Source organism: Dipteris shenzhenensis, chromosome 20, assembly GCF_047967505.1.
Source record: "Dipteris shenzhenensis isolate YYH24624 ecotype China chromosome 20, Dip_SZ_1.0, whole genome shotgun sequence".
Taxonomy (NCBI): domain Eukaryota; kingdom Viridiplantae; phylum Streptophyta; class Polypodiopsida; order Gleicheniales; family Dipteridaceae; genus Dipteris; species Dipteris shenzhenensis.
In genome coordinates this window covers 37,238,727-37,257,758 of record NC_141615.1, presented here as the reverse complement: position 1 = coordinate 37,257,758, position 19,032 = coordinate 37,238,727, and the positions used below count along the sequence as shown (strand labels likewise).

Below are 19,032 nucleotides of genomic sequence, written 5' to 3'. Positions count from 1 at the left end.
CCTCCTCCTGCTCGTCCTGCTGCTCCTCCTCCTCCTCCTCCTCCTCCTCCTGCTGCTGCAGCTCCTCTCAAGCTCCCCCCTCACCCAAATTCAGCTCCTCCCCAACCTTTTATAGCATCTCAGACCCTATCCTTCAGCTCCCAACAGCTCGCCCTCAACTGCATCCGTAGCTTTCTCTCCACAACCAACATTCTCCTTTCCCTTACTCTCTCTCTCTCTCTCTCTCTCTCTCTCTCTGTGTGTGTCTGTCTCTGTGTCTCATCATCATCATCATCATCATCATCATCAAGTCTCTGCTCCTCCACTTCATCACCATCCTCATCTCTCGCTTCCCCCTTCTTCCCTAGCCTTGCCTTCCCTGATCCCCCCCCCCCCCCCCCCCTGCCGTTCTCTCTCCCGCTTCGGTTTTCTGCTTCTCTTCCCTTCTTTCTCACTTTTGGGCCTCATTGCCACATCGCCTGATTTCACCTCTCCAGTCTCCCCAGCGTAGATTTGCATTTCCCAGCTTGCAGGTCCTTGTAATTTGCATATCGAGTGCTGATTTGTTTCGATTTGGCTGGATTCACTTTTTGGGCTGTTGGGTTTTCGATTGACCTCGGCTTTCGCTTCGATTCTCCCAACACATCGTTGTTTGCAAACTCAATGTAGCTGCCCTATCTAGCTTCGCCTCAATGAACTATGCTACAGCGAACCTTGTCCAGTGTTTGTTTGTGCTTTCCAAAACAGAGAAATGGATGCCCCATTTCATCTCCGATTTGCAGAATTCTGCCTCTCGCAACGCCTAGAACGGACGATGGAGCGTTGCCTATGCTGGACTCAAAGCAAGTTCCTCTTTTCAGACAGAATCAGTAATTTATATTACCTCTGAGAGTGTCGCCGTTGGAGAATACCTTTGTAAACAGGAAAGGCCGGTAGACCAAGACAGGAATGATCTCTGGGGGAGGCGCAGCAGGGGTGGCTGCATCGGGGCCTGGGCAGGCACCACCCGCCCTAGAATGGAAATTTTCACAAGTGTTTGGAGAACGCGCACCAGGAGAGGAGGTCCAAGAAGGTGCGTATGGGTGTTGACAAAGCCCTTCTCCCTTTAATTCATGAACAATGTTGCAACTTGCAGATCGTATGGCAGGCAGTTTCACCAACTGACCTCTGCTTGTTATATTATTGCATTTATATGTTACCGAGCCTACAGGTCTGTTCTTTTCATTTTAACCTGCAGGCCATTTTTCAGCTTTCGATTATTGCCTTGCCTTTTAGGAGGCGTAGTCATTTTCTTAAGCGAAGTAGGGTTATAATGTGCAAACTTAAAACCCTACTTAACTTTACACACAATAGATTCTCTTGTTCCTGAATGGATGATGTAGTCTTTAACCTAGTTAAGCCTCCTTTCTGATTACAGTGAGCTATTCAAAGGCAATGCCAGCTGCCTTCCAGCCAAGTAGCTAACAATAATAAATTGGAATATATTCTTGGATGTTGCTTGGTGTCCAAAAAATGACTATTCTGGTCTGTAGGCGTGAACAGACTGCTGGTGGTTAACTGCTTTCTTGAACTTTGTACAATGTGCTTATGGCTATTCTGTCTGTAGATGTGAGGTTAACTGCCTTCTTGAGCTTTGTACAATGTGCTTATGACTAGTTGCTCATAAAATATGAAATGAATTTAACATGCAATGACACTGCACACGGAACTAGCACGTCAAAGGCCACCGGGTTGCCCAACCGCAGAATTTGATCTTTACTTGCAGTAGCTAGTCAACAACCTACCGAGCTGTTTAACTAGCACATGAAAGGCCACCGGGTCGCCCAACCACAGTGTCACGATCTGTGACGTATTCCTTTCTCTATTTCTAGACTTATGGATGGTTTGATGAATGGACACTTGTGGAAGGGTATGCCCTTTCGACGGGACACTTCCTATGAGGCACAACCCTTGCCCTTTCGACGGGACACTTCCTAATGAGGCACAACCCTTCACAAGAGACATTCTATTGAAGAGACATTTCTATTGTAATGTACCCTCTCATCAAGGGTCACACCCTTCACAAGGGGTACACACCTCTTCATGCACATACCCTTTGGTGTACACACCTTTTCACGTGTGACTCTTCACTCTCTATATAAGAGAGGCCCAATTGTATGGATGACACTACATCTACCCTATAGACATTCAAGCAATACAATTATTCCTTGTTCTCTGCTATTTCAGTCTCCTTTCTGTTCCTTAGCACATTTCTAAATATAGTAAATCTAGGTTTTCTTACAGTGGTATCAGAGCAAAATTCGCTCCTGCCTGTAGGAAATGCCCCCCACCTTCTAGCGCCGATCTGATACATCTCTTCCGCTAGAAGGATATTCCGTGCACATCGTGCATGGAAGAGATGGAGAGGATGAGCGTAAAAATTTTAAGCGCCAACCCTGCCTAAAGTCATCTATGGCATTTCCATCTCCCTCACATCACAAGTTGATGTGAATGGACACGACAAAAATCGTGTCTTTTCAGGTGCTTGGGCTGTGCCAAAACCAAGGGATGCACCTTTTCCACCATCGGACATACCTTTTGATGAAGAGTCTCGACTCCTCACTCAAGGGACACACCCCATTGTGGACAAAAGGACACACCCATTCATGTAGGGACACCTTTTCTAAAAACAGGGACACACCCCTTCATGAAAAGGTGCACCTATTCCAAGGGTCACACCCCTTCGAATAGGCACACCTTTTTAGGCACCAAGCACCTATAAAAGGGTACCTAGAGGGGTAAAAAGGGAAAAAAAAATAAACCCATCCCCTACCCTTAGGTTTACCCTAGCTACCTAGGGTTAACTAAACCCCCAAATTAATTTTTGGGGCAACTAACCACCTTAGGCAGCCTCAACGAAAAGTCGCAGCCCCTCCTTTTCTATTCCGTACGGCCTGCACCATACGAAATTACCTGCAGCCCTGCGCAGCCCCAGTACCTAGCCATACTGCACACCAGCCCTGCGCCGTACTGCATGCCAACCCTGCGCCGTACTGCACGCCAGCCCTGCGCCGTACTGCACGCCAGCCCTGCGCCGATCTGCACGCCAGCCCTGCGCAGATCTGCACGCCTGCCCCTTGCGCAGCCTCGCCTTGCCAACACACCAGCCTTGCGCATTCATTGGCCTCGCCAGCACGTGCCCTCCCCCCCTGCGCAATCACTGGCCTCTCCAGCACGCAGCCCCTCCCCCCCTCCTGCGCAGTCCTTGCCCTGGGAACTGGTATGTGTTTCGCCATTGACAGCCTGCAGCCCCCCCCTTGTTTCGCCATCTTTGTCCTGCCAAATCAGCACCAGTTGCAGCCTCCTCGCGCGACGAAGACAGCCTGTTAACAGCCCAGACCAGACAAGCCTCGATCCGCTCCTCGCAAACCATTGCAACATGGATCTCTGGACAGCGATTTGCAGCGTTCTTCTACGCAACAATTTGGCAGATTAAATTATTGCCAGGTGGAGTCTTTCCAATCTACTTTTAAGGATTCTCTTGTCATTAACAAACTATAGCAAATGAAAGAATCTCCCTTAAAGCATGGAAACCCCTGGTAATTTACCTGGCATTTCAAGGACACCTCAGGCATCAGCTACCACACAATATCGTGTTCAAATTGCATAGCCAGCCCATTTCGGAGCTTTTGCATCTTGGGTCTTCTGTGTCACGCGTCCTCCTAGTGATTTGGACCACATCCTCTACCTTCTGCGTGAGGCACCTCAGTTACATTACTTCCTAAGCATAGTACAGGTTGTGTTCCACGAGACACGAAGATACCCAGAACCCGATATTCCTCAAGAGTTTGCTGTCCATTTTTGGAGAGAAGTTTACCCCTCACCTTCGGCATCTCCAGGGTACTCTCCACCTCCTTCAGCTCCCAGATATCCTCCTCTACAGGTTGTACCTTCTCCCAGACAGTATTTACACTCTGAAGGCACTCCTTCTCCTGGATATCCTCCACTTCCGACAGCAGCTCCTTATCCCTTCTCAGATCCGTGGACTTTGCAACCTACTCCTGTCCTCTCACGAGCAGTAACACCACTTTCGGCATCACCAGTGTTACCTCAGACAGGACCTCCTTTACCAGACTTCCACGGGTGGTTCCATCCTGCCTCGCCTGCCCCCTCCAATATGAGCAACCTCAGGGAGCAGCCCGAATCTTCTTCCAGGAATGGTACAAACTAGAGCGCAAGTTCGCGCTTTTCTCACAGGGATCTCTGATATGTCGCAACGCTCGCTTGAAGCCTCTCCAGAGATCAAAGAATCAAGTCCAAAAAAGACCCTTGAAGTCAACGTACAAGGCGAATCACTATTGCAACTTCAAATTTCCCAGCTTCAGGACAACATCTCCGACTTTTGGTCCAGAAAGTTCAACAACTTTAGGATTCTCGAAGTACCACACATACAGAGGATGACGTGATGCAACGAGACGACTATGCGGATTCATTCCCACCAGAGGTAGAAAACACTGAACTACATGCCCTCTACCGTTTACTTCAAGCTTCCAAAACTAAAAGACTTGACATCAAACTTCCGGAAGCCTACACTGGTCAACGCAATCGCCGAACAGTTGACCAATGGCTCGCAAAAATGCGCATGTATTTTGACACTGTTGACCTCACTGAAGGCAAAAAGATCGCCTTGGCAGCCTCCCTCCTCAAGGATACAGCTTTTCTATGGTGGCAAAGACGCTTAAAGGATGGTAAAAGTGTGTTAACATGGGAACGTTTTGAACACGTGCTCCGTAAGCAGTTTATACTGGCCAAAGCGGACTTCCAAGCACGTTCAAAACTCCGACAGTTGGAGCAAACGGGTTCCCTGTCTTTCTACATCTCTCAGTTCACCACATTGGTATTGGAGATTGATGGTTTAACTGAGGATGATCGTCTTCATGCTTTCATCTTAGGCCTAAATCCCTCGTTACGCATTGATGTCCTTAAAGCAAACATCACTACCATAGATGGCGCTATTGCTTACGCAGAGCGCATAACAGATTTCCAAAACACAGGGAAGCAGAGTGCTAATCGCACACAGAACTCTCCTATGGCCAAAGGTGCTCGCCCTCAAGATAACACCAGGTTTCGAAAAAACTTCGGTAATGAAGGTCAGCGACAGTCTCAAGATCCCCAGAAGCCTCAGAAATCATATGCTGGATTCCAACAGAAGCACTCCTCTAAGGATCGTGCCTCTTCTTCTTTCCCAAGTCATTATTGACATCCCTAACATAAAGGTGCGGCCACTGACAAGAAGAACAGCTCCAGCACAAAAGAACTTTGTACCATTTGTACAGGCGACCATAGATGGTTCGATTGTCCCAAGCGACCAAAGCAAAATTCCAATATGGAACCTAGCACTTCCCAAAGAGAAGATGCTACCCCAGCACAAGACAAGAAAGGCAAAGCTGTTCGAATGGCGAATACCATCCACCTGAGCCTTGCCCACAACCCCGAACCTTCCCTGGCCACTCAAGTACTTTGTGTTCAAGGATCGTTCGTGGCACAACGGTCACTATCCTCATCGACAGTGGCTGCTCTCATAACTTCCTAGCTAGTTCTATGGTCGACAAACTTCGGTTGACTACCAGTCCTAGTCTCATGGACTATCAGATTGAACTCGCCAATGGAACGACTTTCTTGTGCAACACCAGGATCAAAAACTTGTCTTTTCGCATCCAACATTATACGGACAAGTTGAACTTCGACATCATGCCTCTTTCTCGGTACGATGTCATACTCGGACAACAGTGGCTCTACGACTATGATCCATTAATCAGTTTTCGCAGCCATACTATTCAGTTTGTCCACCAGGGAAAACTTATTGAGCTAACTGGTTCTAGGGACTCTCCTTCAACCCCAGTTGCCTCTGCCCTACAAGTAAAGAAGTGGGTTCGTAAACGTCAAGTAAAGACTTCACTTCTGTTGGTTACGGCAGTAGAGGAGACACCAACAAAGGATCCTCCTGAATACCTGTTGGTTATGGCCGAACAGTTGACCAATGGCTCGCAAAATTGTGCATGTAGTTTGATACTGTTGACCTCACTAAAGGCAAAAAGATTGCCTTGGCAGTCTCCCTCCTTAAGGATACAGCTTTCCTATGGTGGCAACGCTGCTTAAAGGACGGCAAAAGTGTGTTAACTTGGGAACGTTTTGAACACGTGCTCCGTAAGCAGTTCATATCTGCCAATGTGGACTTCCAAGCACGTTCAAAACTCCGATAGTTGGAGCAAACAGGCTCCCTGTCTTCCTACATCTCTCAGTTCACCACATTGGTGCTGGAGATTGATGGGTTAACTGATGATGATCGCCTTCATGCTTTCATCTCAGGCCTAAATCCCTCGTTACGCATTGATGTCCTTAAAGCAAACATCACCACCACAGCTGGCGCTATTGCTTACGCAGAGCGCATAACAGATTTCCAAAACACAGGGAAGCAGAGTGCTAATCGAACACCGAACTCTACTATGGCCAAAGGTGCTCGCTCTCAAGATAACCCCAGGTTTAGAAAAAACTCTGGTAATCAAGGTCAACGACAGTCTCAAGATCCCCACAAGTCTCAAAAATCATATGCTGGATTTCAACAGAAGCACCCCTCCAAGGATCGCGCCTCTTCTTCTTCACAAAGTCATTACCGACATCCCCAACATAAAGGTGCGGCCACTGACAAGAAGAACAACTCTAGCACAAAAGGACTTTGTACCATCTGTACAGGCGACCATAGATGGTTCGATTGTCCCAAGCGACCAAAGCAAAATTTCAATATGGAACCTAGCACTTCCCAAACAGAAGATGCTACCCCAACACAAGACAAGAAAGGCAAAGCTGTTCGTATGGCAAATACCATCCACATGAGCCTTGCCAGCAACCCCGAATCTTCCCTGGCCACTCAAGTACTTTGTGTTCAAGGATCGATTCGTGGAACAACGGTCACTATCCTCATCGACAGTGGCTGCCCTCATAACTTCCTAGCTAGTTCTATGGTCGACAAACTTCGATTGACCACCAAACCTAGTCTCATGGACTATCAGATTGAACTCGCCAATGGAACTACCTTCTTGTGCAACACCAGGATCAAAAACTTGTCTTTTCGCATCCAACATTATACGGACAAGTTGAACTTCGACATCATGCCTCTTTCTCGGTACGATGTCATACTTGGACAACAGTGGCTCTACGACTATGATCCATCAGTCAGTTTTCGCAGCCATACTATCCAGTTTGTCCACCAGGGAAAACTTATTGAGCTAACTGGTTCTAGGGACTCTCCTTCAATCCCAGTTGCCTCTGCCCTACAAGTAAAGAAGTGGGTTCGTAAACGTCAAGCAAAGACTTCACTTCTGTTGGTTACAGCAGTAGAGGAGACACCAAGAAAGGATCCTCCTCAATACCTCAACCAACCTTTTTTCCAGCGCTACTTGGATATTTTTCCACAAGAATTGCTAAAGCAGTTACCACCTCGACGACCAGTGGATCACCCAATCGAACTTATTCCCGGCAGTAATCCACCGTCGAAACCTCCTTATCGGGTTTCTTACACTCAAAATGAAGAAATCCAAAGACAGGTGACCAAACTACTCGACAAAGGTCACATTCGGCCCAGTCGCAGCCCTTTCGGATCTCCTGTACTACTTGTGGAAAAAAAGAATAAGTCAATGCGTCTCTGCATCGACTACCGAGCCCTCAACAAGCTCACTATCAAAAACAAGTATCCATTGGCTCGCATCGATGATCTCTTCGATCAACTTCTACACGCAACACAATTCTCAAAGATTGATCTTCGCTCAGGTTATCATCAAATTCGCATACGAGAAGGCGATGAGTACAAGACAACTTTTCGAACAAAGTATGGACACTATGAATGTTTGGTCATGCCTTTTGGGTTAAACAATGCCCCGGCCACATTCATGACATTAATGAACGACATCTTCAGGCCTTTCCTCGATAAGTTTGTCATTGTTTACCTCGATGACATCCTCCTTTTCAGCAGATCCCTACATGAGCACAAACAACATCTTCACCAAGTTTTTGAAGTTCTCCGCGCAAATTCTCTCTACATCAACATTGAGAAGAGTGAGTTCTTCAAAACCCAACTCGAATATTTGGGACATGTTATTTCAGCTCAAGGCATCTCTGTGGATCCCAAGAAGGTCGAGGTAATCCGAAACTGGCCTACTCCTAAGAATGTTCATGATGTCCGCTCTTTTCTCGGATTGGCAAACTTCTACCATACAAAGGTCTATCAGTTTTTTGAAATCGCAGCTCCTATGTCCGAATTATTGAAAAGCACAGTAGTTTTTCAGTGGCTTCCCGAAACAGAGTATAGTTTCCAACAACTCAAGCAAGCACTCACTACTACACCAGTTATGGCTATTGCTGACCCAAACCTTCCATTTGAGGTCATGATCGACGCTTCCGACATCGCTACAGGAGCAGTCTTGATGCAAGAAGGCAGAGTTATTGCTTTTGACAGCCATAAACATTCTGATATCCAAACTTGATACCCGGTTTATGATAAGGAGTTTCTTGCCGTTGTACATGCTTATCGCTCTTGGAAACATTATCTCATGGGAGCCGACTCTGTGGTCAAGACAGACCATCACTCTTTAAAGTATATCTTTACTCAGCCAGTCATGAACGCTCGAGATCTGGACGACTCCGACGCTACTTGGCAGTCTGATGAAGACTTACAGTAGTACCCTGACATTTTACAGCAGTATTTTCAGAATTTACAGTGATATTTTCTACATCAGTTCATTATCTCCACCAGGGTCTTCTTTTGAGTGGGAGGGGATGTCACGATCTGTGACGTATTCCTTTCTCTATTTCTAGACTTGTGGATGGTTTGATGAATGGACAGTTGTGGAAGGGTATGCCCTTTCGACGGGACACTTCCTATGAGGCACAACCCTTGCCCTTTCGACAGGACACTTCCTAATGAGGCACAACCCTTCACAAGAGACATTCTATTGAAGAGACATTTCTATTGTAATGTACCCTCTCATCAAGGGTCACACCCTTCACAAGGGGTACACAACATACCCTTTGGAGTACACACCCTTTCATGTGTGACTCTTCACTGTGTATATAAGAGAGGCCCAATTGTATGGATGACACTACATCTACCCTACAGACATTCAAGCAATACAATTATTCCTTGTTCTCTGCTATTTTAGTCTCCTTTCTGTTCCTTAGCACATTTCTAAATATAGTAAATCTAGGATTTCTTACATAGAATTTGATCTTTACCTGCAGTAGCTTTGGCCTGCATGATACTTTCAATGCCCTGGCTCCACTCAAGGCCACCGTATGTGCCAGTGAAGGTAGTTAAGCGTGCTTGGCTGCTTTGATGGAGATGATATCCTTGGAGCTCCTAGACTCTGCCAGGATGAGGACTTTCCAACAACCAATCTGGCATAGGATTGGAATATGGTGGAGTCTGGGGAACTCCTGAGGCTCCTCCTCCTCCTGATCTTCAAGATCCTCGATGACCATTGACGTCGTCTTTGCTGGAGTGGAAGATGTAAGTGGGTCAACTGGTGTGTCCATCTCGTGGAGCTTCTTAAAGTGTGGGCAATGTTATTTTTTTGTGGCCCTGCACATGACAATAAAAGCAACGATTCTCTTTGCTGTACATGGATGATGGCCTGTTTCTCAGCGTCAGTAGCCTCTGTAGCCATTGCTATCCTTCATGGTCTACTTCTTCTTAGTAGACCGCTGCCCTTTCTAGACTTCTCCATTTGTTGGAGCTGCTGTTTCCGGAAAAGGTGGAGTCTTGGTAGTTCTTGTTGACGGCTGCCTTGGGTCCTTGACCCCCTCTCATGAGCTCAAACTTGTGAGCCAGCTCGTAGCACTGTTGTTCTCTTTGGGATTGAAGCTGTGAACATACCACTGGATATCTGAACGCAGGCGATGAAGGACCTTCATGCATAGTTGCCAGGGAACCCCGTTCTGTAGCTGTGGAACGCTGGAACGGCATTCCCTTCAGAAATGGTTATGGAACACCTATGGAACGTCAGACTTCTTGAACGGCTACGGAACGCTGGAGAACACCTATGGAATGTCTAGGGAACGTTCCCTATGCCGTTCCCCAACCTAAGTCTTGTCTATCATTAGGATTTTGTTTATGTCCTAAGTTCCTCACTCCAAATTTGGAGTCCCAATTCATCTATCGTCAGGATTTTGTTTATGTCCTGACATCCTGACTCCAAATTTCGTCCAAAAGCAGTTGTGCAGATAGTGCGTTTTTAAACGAGTATGGTGATGTGGCGTTCCCTTCCCGTTCACGTCCCCTAGGATTTTGGCATTCCCGTTCCCTAGGGGGTTGGCGTTCTGTTTATGTGCACGTTCCCTTGTAACTATGCCTTCATGGGCTTCTTCTTTTTGTGGTTGGATGGCTGCTTGTGTGAATCGGTTGGTGTAGTGGTTGACGGGACACTGGGGACAGCTCGAGAATTGTCTCTAACCAGTCCATGTACTGTGGTAGAAGGAAGCACGTTCCGATGTCCTTCAGGAACTCTGTCCACGTATAACTGGCTACTTCCATCACTAGCTTGTAGTGATCGGCTGTCCGATTGTGCCACCATGTGACGCCTTCACTTGATAGATGCATGGATGCTAGAATGCACTTCTTGTTGTCCTCAGTGAAGCAGCTGTCAAAGTGATTCAGCCAGGAGGTCAACACCAAGGGTTCATTCTTGTTATTGTACCTTTGGAAGCTGAGCTTCCCAAGAGATGACAACTTGGCGGGCTTCTGTTGTCTTTCCATGTTCTCTGATACCTGCGATTTGATCAGAGACAGGAGTAGTGTGCGATCCTGTTCTTTCTTCGCGATCCGAAACTTGCTGTCCTAGTCTTCTTTGTCTTCCTGAGACTTAAGGTGTCTTGTTGCTCATGGTTGACTTGGCGGAGTGTGTGGTAACCATGCGGTGACAAACCCTCCCTGATCTGTACCTCACACTCAAGAAACTGAATCTATGCTACCAATATAGCAGACAAGAAGTTTACTTATTCTCTCTCTAGCCTGTTATCTATCTATGACTGCAGAAGTGTACTGAACTGAGAGAAGACACGTAAACACGTGCTTGCATCTACAGGTGTGTGACAATGAATGTGGGATTGGGTTGCAACTGCCCCCCTTCAAAGAGACTATGTACTGTTTATTCACTGTCTGCCAATAGGTTAAATACAATTGTTTGCCTGTAGGCTGAATACAAGTGTTTGCCTGGAGATGGAGAGAGGCTGACTGCACCTCTCGCTCTCTCTATTTGTTGCTCTGGGCCTGCTGGTCCTCCGTGGAACGGCTGGAGCTGAGGCTGCACTGGAACTGCAGGCTGATGGAGAGATGAGGGGAAACCCTGAAATGGCCCCGGGGCTGGAGGGCTGCCATGTGCCGCCATGCCATGGGCTGCAGATGCTAATGGCTACTTCATTGCTGGTAACTGTCCATTGGGTGTGGAAGACTCTAATTCTTTTTGAGTGCTTGTGCCATTCGTCTGATCTGCACCTGTGAGCATGTCCTTTGAGGACTCTATGACTTGGTAAGTATGAAGGGTTCTATGACTTGATAAGTATATACAACACATAGGTCCAATGCTTTGTATTACAGATTATTCTTGGTCATTGGGACTATTTGATTTGCATCTATTGAAAAGTCGTAGAACTGGAAATTGACTTGGGGTCATAACATAAGGTTATTTACCTGGCTAATAAACTAATAGAATGGTTCAGGACATAACAAAGCACCTGAAATTCTTCTTGTGTGTTGGAAATCTCCAAAGATCTTTTGTGTTGGACGTCTCCGGAGATCCATCCTTCTGACATCCTCCTGTTAGACAGCACTTGTCAGAAGGGTCTGATGTTCTTGTTCTTGTGTTGCAAGGCTTTGAAGATCCATTCTGTCTTACCATGCTCATGTTGTGTAGCACTTGGATTTCCTTTTTCTTTAGCTTTTCTTGGGCCTCGAATGCCTGGTTAATGTAGTTGGCTTTTGTACATCTTCATACATAGTCTTTCTTTGAGAATCATGGTTTTGAGCTCTTCAAATCTGATTGGGCTGGCTCCTCTGACTGGTAGTAAGTGCCATAACAAATCCTTGATAGAGGCTTGGAAGGTGGTTGAGCACAGGCTACATTTTAAAGTGCAATGCTAACATGGGCTTAGAGACAATCTCTTTAGATAAAAGCTCTTTCCCTGCAAACAATCAAAAGCAACTCTAGCTGTGATAAGACTATTAAGTACGAATCACTTATGTGTTAGTATGCAAAATTTAGACCTTACTGATATGCATGATCTAGAACCTCTGGAGGTCAGGGTATTGCCATATGGTGCAATAGCTGTCTGTGACAATGAGGTGTTGTTGATTGCCTTTTGGTTTATTATTTTGGAACCTTGGATTAGATTAATACCGAACTTAAATGTTTGTACGGAAGTTTTCCAAGCTAGCAAAGGTGATTAAATCCACAACACCTTATTGCCTTCTCTTGTGCAGTTAGCTCTAGTGGCATTAGGGAAACATGTGTTTCTGGGTAATTTGAAAGTCACGAGACATTTTGCAAGTAGCGGGTGGGGTTCTTATCTCTCATCCAGGATCAGAAAGAATGATTCTGATAGCTTCTTGTGGCTTGTTTTGTAGTGGATATCATATCTGCGGTTGAGTTTGACAAGACGGGGGAACATTTGGCAACAGGAGATCGAGGGGGGCGTGTCGTGCTGTTTCAGAAAACAGATGGGAAAGATGTAAGCTATGCAGTGCTTCAAAAAAACTCGTGAAGTTTATAGAATGCTGACAGTGAGAATTCTTGTCTGAAAGTGAGATGGAAGGTCATTGGTGCAAATATGTTGGAGATTGATGTTTTGTCCAAAATAGGCAATATCTGCAATGATATCATGTGAAAAATTTGCAGTTTCGTCCTCGAAAGGATCTTGAGAGAGCAGACTTTATGAGTACAAAGCATCCGGAGTACCATTATAAAACAGAATTTCAGAGCCATGAACCTGAGGTGAGATTTTAGCCGTAGCCTGTAAATTATCCCTTTTCTCACTGCAGCTAATAACTGCACCAAAACATCATTTAAATTTGGTACATGAACTTTTTATCCTCCTTTTCTTTTTTCCGTGCAACCCGCAGCGCCCCCCGCCCCCCCAACTTCCCCTCCAAACCCTTCTCCTTCTTTCCCCCTCCTTCTTGGGCTCCCTTTCCACCTATGTAAAAAAATCTCAAAGACTAAGACGAAGAATTGAACCAAAACTTTATGAATAAGAAAGTACATCAGGGTTTCACCCTTTCTATCTTTACTGTAATTTTCTTTATTCCTTGCAGTTTGACTACCTGAAAAGTTTGGAGATTGAGGAGAAGATAAATAAAATCAGGTGGAGCCACACAGCTAATGGTGCATTGTTTCTGTTGTCAACAAATGACAAGACTATCAAACTATGGAAGGTGAATTTTCTAGAGACAGTGTTCTATCTCTTTGGCATTCTGTCGCTGGTATGCTTAAATTGGTTGCTCATGTTATTGATGCGTTCTGTGCTCTTTGTTTCTTGGGATGTGTTTCTTCTCTTCTTATCATCTGTTAGCTATGGGCTGCAGTCCCCATGGATTTGAGGTTTGAATATGACAAATTGTTGGATCATGCTTAGAGCCATGTATGGCCCTTTAGAGCGGAGCATTACTTGTGTAGTCAACTCAGCGAATTATACGGAATATTGTTTAAAGTATGGTCATCTCTTTTGAAGGTCAGTGTCTATTATAGCTATTCTTATCAAATAATCTCGATAAGATAATGGGTTTGGATTTTCTGTATTTCTTTTGTACTCTTGTCCATCATAGAATAATGTTAGAAGGAACTACAACAGCAGCAGCACGCCACGACCACAACTGCCTCCGTCACCACCATTACCACCTAGAACATCGATTAGAACAACAACAACAACAACAACAACAACAATGCAACCACAGCAACAGCACCAGCAACCACCACCACAACTAGCATGGTAGGGGAGGATTGGGAGTAAGGAGTAGGAGTAGCAGGTAGCTGCAGTGGTAGTGAGGGTGGAAGTCATAGTTGTGTGAGAACAATTTGTCAATAGCAACAACTACGACAATAACAATGACAACATCAGCAGGCAAGATTAAGAATACCAATAGTGATGATGATGACAACAAGAATATTGAGCTGAAGGATCAAATTTACGCCTTCTGATTTAACGTTTTCTCCTCCACTTCATGTGATGGAATCTTCATCTCTTTGTGGGTCAGTTCTGCTTTTTCATCACCCTTCTCTCAATATATGCATAGCTATATCTGTCTACCTTTGAGAGAAAGTATGAGAAACTCATCAAATTTACGCCTTCTGATTTAACGTTTTCTTCTCCACTTCATGTGATGGAATCTTCATCTCTTTGTGGGTCAGTTCTGCTTTTTCATCACCCTTCTCTCAATATATGCATAGCTATATCTGTCTACCTTTGAGAGAAAGTATGAGAAACTCAATGTGCTAGGCTAGTCCAATTTGTGATAAATTTTTTTAATCTTAAGTGGTGCGTCGCCCTGTCAGCTAGATGGAAGCATCTTTTTGCTTGGATGCTCGTTTGGGAGAGCTAAAATGAAATCATATAGTCTTCACAAGCAGTTGTAGCTTGAATGAAGAGAATGTGGACTACTTTTTGATTAGCCTTCTCCTTTAGTGCTAGCCTTTGTCATGGTTGAGTCTGCCGTTCACCTTCAGAGTGCTGTCGGAAACGCAGTACGAAGACCTTTGTATAAATGGATGCTCAAGTATGTGTGGGTGTGTGCATTTGTATGTGTGAGAGCATATGTTCATACTATGGTCTACACCCACGGTTGGGCGCTGATGACGCCAGTGGGGATGTCATAGTAGCTAGTCCCTGCTATGCGTGATGGAGTTTATGGTTTTCAATTTTATGAGTGACTATCATGAGATTGAAACTGCACACTGTGTTGTATTTTTAGAGGATGTGTTTGGGCATATTCCTGGATTCATCTAGAGATATATATAGATATATTGTTAACTATCCTACCTTCATGTGTGCATGAGCACGGATAATGTCAGTATGATATTGTAGCACATAGCTGTTGATATGAGCATACATTCATTAGTTTGAAGCTTTGTGAATGGACATTGGTGAAACTAAGATGATAAACGCCTTGGTAGTCATAAATCGAAGTCTTGGAGACAAGCCAATCCTGGCATTCATACATCTCAGTTCTTTTGGTTGTCCGTTGCTTAGAGTTGTTGCCATCCTAGAGATCTGTGTGTCCTTTACTTTATCAGTACGGTCAAGCTAACAGCGTTGCTTAGAGTTGTTGCCATCCTAGAGATCTGTGTGTCCTTTACTTTATCAGTACGGTCAAGCTAACAGCGTTGATTAACCTAGTGAAGGTGCTGTTTTGCTTCTACATGTCTTTTGCTAATTTTTTTCTTTTCTCCATTTACACCTGTGGCCACTTTTTTTGTTATTCTACCTTGGGGAGAGTCGAGACATAGAAAAATGCACTTATCTACCCCTTCTTTTGATTCTTGGCTGCAAATGCCTCTTAGTCGATGTATTTTGTGTGGAAATATTCTACTTTCTATGCCTGCAAGTGAAGGAAAATCACAGCATTTCTTATCTTTGTTTTGGCATATTGCTATTTCGGATTGCTTATTGAAAACAAAATGTTTCTGTGAGCTAACACAGGTATTAGAGAAGAAGGTAAAGAAAGTCTCAGAGACAAACCTTGATCCAGGCCTTCAAACGGGCAATGGTAGTCTGACAGGAGGAAACCTTGTTTTGAGTCCTAATGGTCACACATCCTGGGCAATCAATGGGGGTCCAGCTCGGTGGGGTGATCCTGCTGCAAGTGATGATGATGGTGTCCCCTCAGCTAGAGCGCCATCTCTCCGCTTGCCCACGGTAGTCGTACCTTCTCTAAGGCTGTGAACTAGATAATTTTGTGGCTTCTTGGATCCACATTTCAAGCATCACATTCTGTAGTCTTCTTTGTGATGCGAATCTATCCTAGCAAATTCCAGACAGTTTTCTTTGTGCTGCACCTTTTGGGCTAAAATATCTTTGTGTGTGCATATTATGTCACAAGATTGATGATGAAAGTTATGCAGCAGATGTTCAAGGCAGTAGTAATCATTACTTGAGTATGCATGCAGGTTTGCAGCAATGAAATAGCATATTTGGCAAGATGCAGGAGAATTTATGCTCATGCTCACGACTATCATATAAATTCCATCTCCAACAACAGGTGAAAACTGTTTCTTTGTTTGAAAGGGTAGTTGTGGTCGCTTTTGGACTCTTGCTGCTTTATCTGGTGAAATAGCATGTGCTATTTGTTCCTCCTGAATGTGCTATTTGTTTATTTCTTTGTAACATGGAGTCTGTTATCCTGTCTTGCATAAAATGTTGTGTCTTTCTGATCTCAGCAGCGATAAAGGCTGCAAATTTCTGAGAGAAAGCAGTGCTAGCATTCCATATGCTTTTTCACGGATGTTGAGAGATTGATTATGATTGCCCTTTAAAAGGAAAAAAAAACAAAAGTGGATTACATGGGAGCCTGTAGGTGTGTGTGTGTGTCTTTGAAGTTACAGATGATGAGAATGAACTGCCTAAGGCGCCCCAAGGGTGCCCTTTTATAGGGGCTGAATTGCCCCAGGACTGGTCAATCTGGCCAGTCTGTAAATGCCCCCCAAGGGGGCCCTTTTATAGGGGCTGAACTGCCCCAGGACTGGCCAACCAGGCCAGTTTGTAAATGCCACAGACCAGGCCCCAGATCTGACCCAACCAGTCTGTCAGCCTACCGGCCTGCCATGTGGCAGTTGCTGCCGACCAGTGACTGGGCCTATAAATGGCCCCAGCCCTGGCTCCATATTTGATGTACTGCCCCAGCCCACTGACTCTCTGCACCTTGGCTGGGCTGTAGACAGCCATAATCAAGAGCGCACAACGCGGCGCAGATGCTGGCCTGGGTGTCCCATGTAGCTGCCCTAAAACTAAACCAACAAGGATATCCATGTGCTGCCCCTGTGGCAGCCAGATTGCTTCCCATATGGCAGCCCTAATCCATTGCCTTTCATCCCATCCTATGCTATATGTCATCCTCCTCCATGTCCTCATATGGGGGCTAATAGGTGCAAATCTATTCCAACAGGGCTTCCAAGGCAAAGCAGTGTCAAGGTGTCTTCCAATTGCTGTATGCTCAGATGTTGTGGCTGAGCACCTGTGAAAACAAATGTAAGCTAAGATGGAGCTCTAGTGAGCACATCGATTATCGAACATGCAAACACATGTTTATGTTCCTGCCAAAAAGTTGTTCAGGGCACCTGAAGTGGTCGGTTCACAAGGGCAGGATTTTGATGCTGGTGGATAAAGATGAACTCGAAGCATGGGAGGATAGAGATGCCCAGACCCTAGCTTCAATCATAGGGACGACGGTGAACTCTGTGATTCCTCATATTCAGATGGGTGACACGTCAGTAGAAGCGTGGGCCATTCTGGAGGGCTTGTACGAGACAGATAAAACTTCTCGTATATTGACTCTCCAGCACCAGCTCTTCAATATGCACATGAATGAGGGAGAGTCGGTACATGACCACTTGATGAAGTTAAAGTTAAATGGTGCGTTGCCCTATCAGCTAGATTTAGATGCTCGTTGGGGAGAGACTAAAATGAAAACGTTTAGACTTCACAAGCAGTTGTAGCTTGAATGAAGAGATTTTGAACTACCTTTTGATTAGCCTTCTCCTTTAGTGCTAGCCTTCGTCATGGCTGAGTCTGCCCTTCACCTCCAGAGTGTCGACAGAAACTCAGTACGAACACTTTGTATAAATGGATGCTCAAGTATGTGTGGGTGTGTGGATTTGTATGTGTGAGAGCATATTTTTATACTTTGTTCTACACCCACTGTTGGGCGCTGATGACGTCAGTGGGGATGTCATAGTAGCTAGTCCCTGCTATGCATGATGGAGTTTATGGTTTTCAACCTTGTGAGTGACTATCATGAGATTGAAACTGCACTATGTTGTGTTTTTAGAGGATGAGTTTGGGAATGTTTCTGGATTCATCTAGGTATATGCTTCTGCCGTATTAGCGGACATGCAAATTTCACCTTGTGAAGTTTTCGTCCAAGTTGCGGCCTGCTAGTATTGTGATAATTCTTTCTATCTTAAATGGTGCGTTGCCCTATCAGCTAGATTTAGATTTAGATGCTCGTTGGGGAGAGACTAAAATGAAAACGTTTAGACTTCACAAGCAGTTGTAGCTTGAATGAAGAGATTTTGGACTACCTTTTGATTAGCCGTCTCCTTTAGTGCTAGCCTTCGTCATGGTTGAGTCTGCCCTTCACCTCCGGAGTGCCGACAGAAACTCAGTACGAAGACTTTGTATAAATGGATGCTCAAGTATGTGTGGGTGTGTGGATTTCTATGTGTGAGAGCATATTTTTATACTTTGGTCTACACCCACTGTTGGGCGCTGATGACGTCAGTGGGGATGTCATAGTAGCTAGTCCCTGCTATGCATGATGGAGTTTATGGTTTTCACCTTGTTTTTAGAGGATGAGTTTGGGAATGTTCCTGGATTCATCTAGGTATATAAAGTGGCAAGAGATCAGCTGGCATCGGTTGGTCAGATGGTGGCCATGTGTCCGCAGTTGGCAATGCTGACACTCGGGATGTTACTGCATAGCTTCAAGGGATTCATCACCACTGTGACACCAGGACAAAGGGCCAAGCCTCTCAAAGAGCTTGGGCCCGAGAGAAGAAGTACAACAAGGAAGATGATAAAGCACTTTTGGTGAAGGACAAGCGCAAGGACTCCAAACACAAGGCTGATGACTCAAAGGAGAAAAAGGAGGTATAGCAAGGAGGCTTGGTACAACGGTGCCTCAAAACACACGTCCAATAGGAAGGAGTTGTTCAAGACCATGGAGGGGACCCATCCAGGATAGCTCGACATGGCTTGTGAAGGGGCTTGGCAGTATTTTGTTCATCACCACAATGGGAGAAGAGAAGGTAATATCCG

The 19,032-nt window shown here is 45.3% G+C and overlaps 1 protein-coding gene across 4 annotated transcripts in view; it reads left to right on the top strand.

Annotated features, from left to right (window-relative positions):
- The first annotated feature begins 225 nt into the window (after positions 1 to 225).
- Positions 226 to 19,032, top strand: part of LOC147889612 (serine/threonine protein phosphatase 2A 55 kDa regulatory subunit B beta isoform-like) — a 76,354-nt gene continuing 57,547 nt past the window's right edge. For 3 of the 4 annotated variants that reach the window (XM_087392037.1, XM_087392036.1, XM_087392034.1), the window contains exons 1-6: positions 226 to 1,051; positions 12,632 to 12,735; positions 12,903 to 12,998; positions 13,319 to 13,438; positions 15,700 to 15,918; positions 16,167 to 16,258. In XM_087392037.1, the coding sequence (XP_087248163.1) occupies positions 928 to 1,051; positions 12,632 to 12,735; positions 12,903 to 12,998; positions 13,319 to 13,438; positions 15,700 to 15,918; positions 16,167 to 16,258 (755 nt within the window). In that variant the 5' untranslated portion in view covers positions 226 to 927. The remainder of the gene's footprint in view (positions 1,052 to 12,631; positions 12,736 to 12,902; positions 12,999 to 13,318; positions 13,439 to 15,699; positions 15,919 to 16,166; positions 16,259 to 19,032) is intronic. The other variant, XM_087392035.1, reaches the window with a different exon arrangement.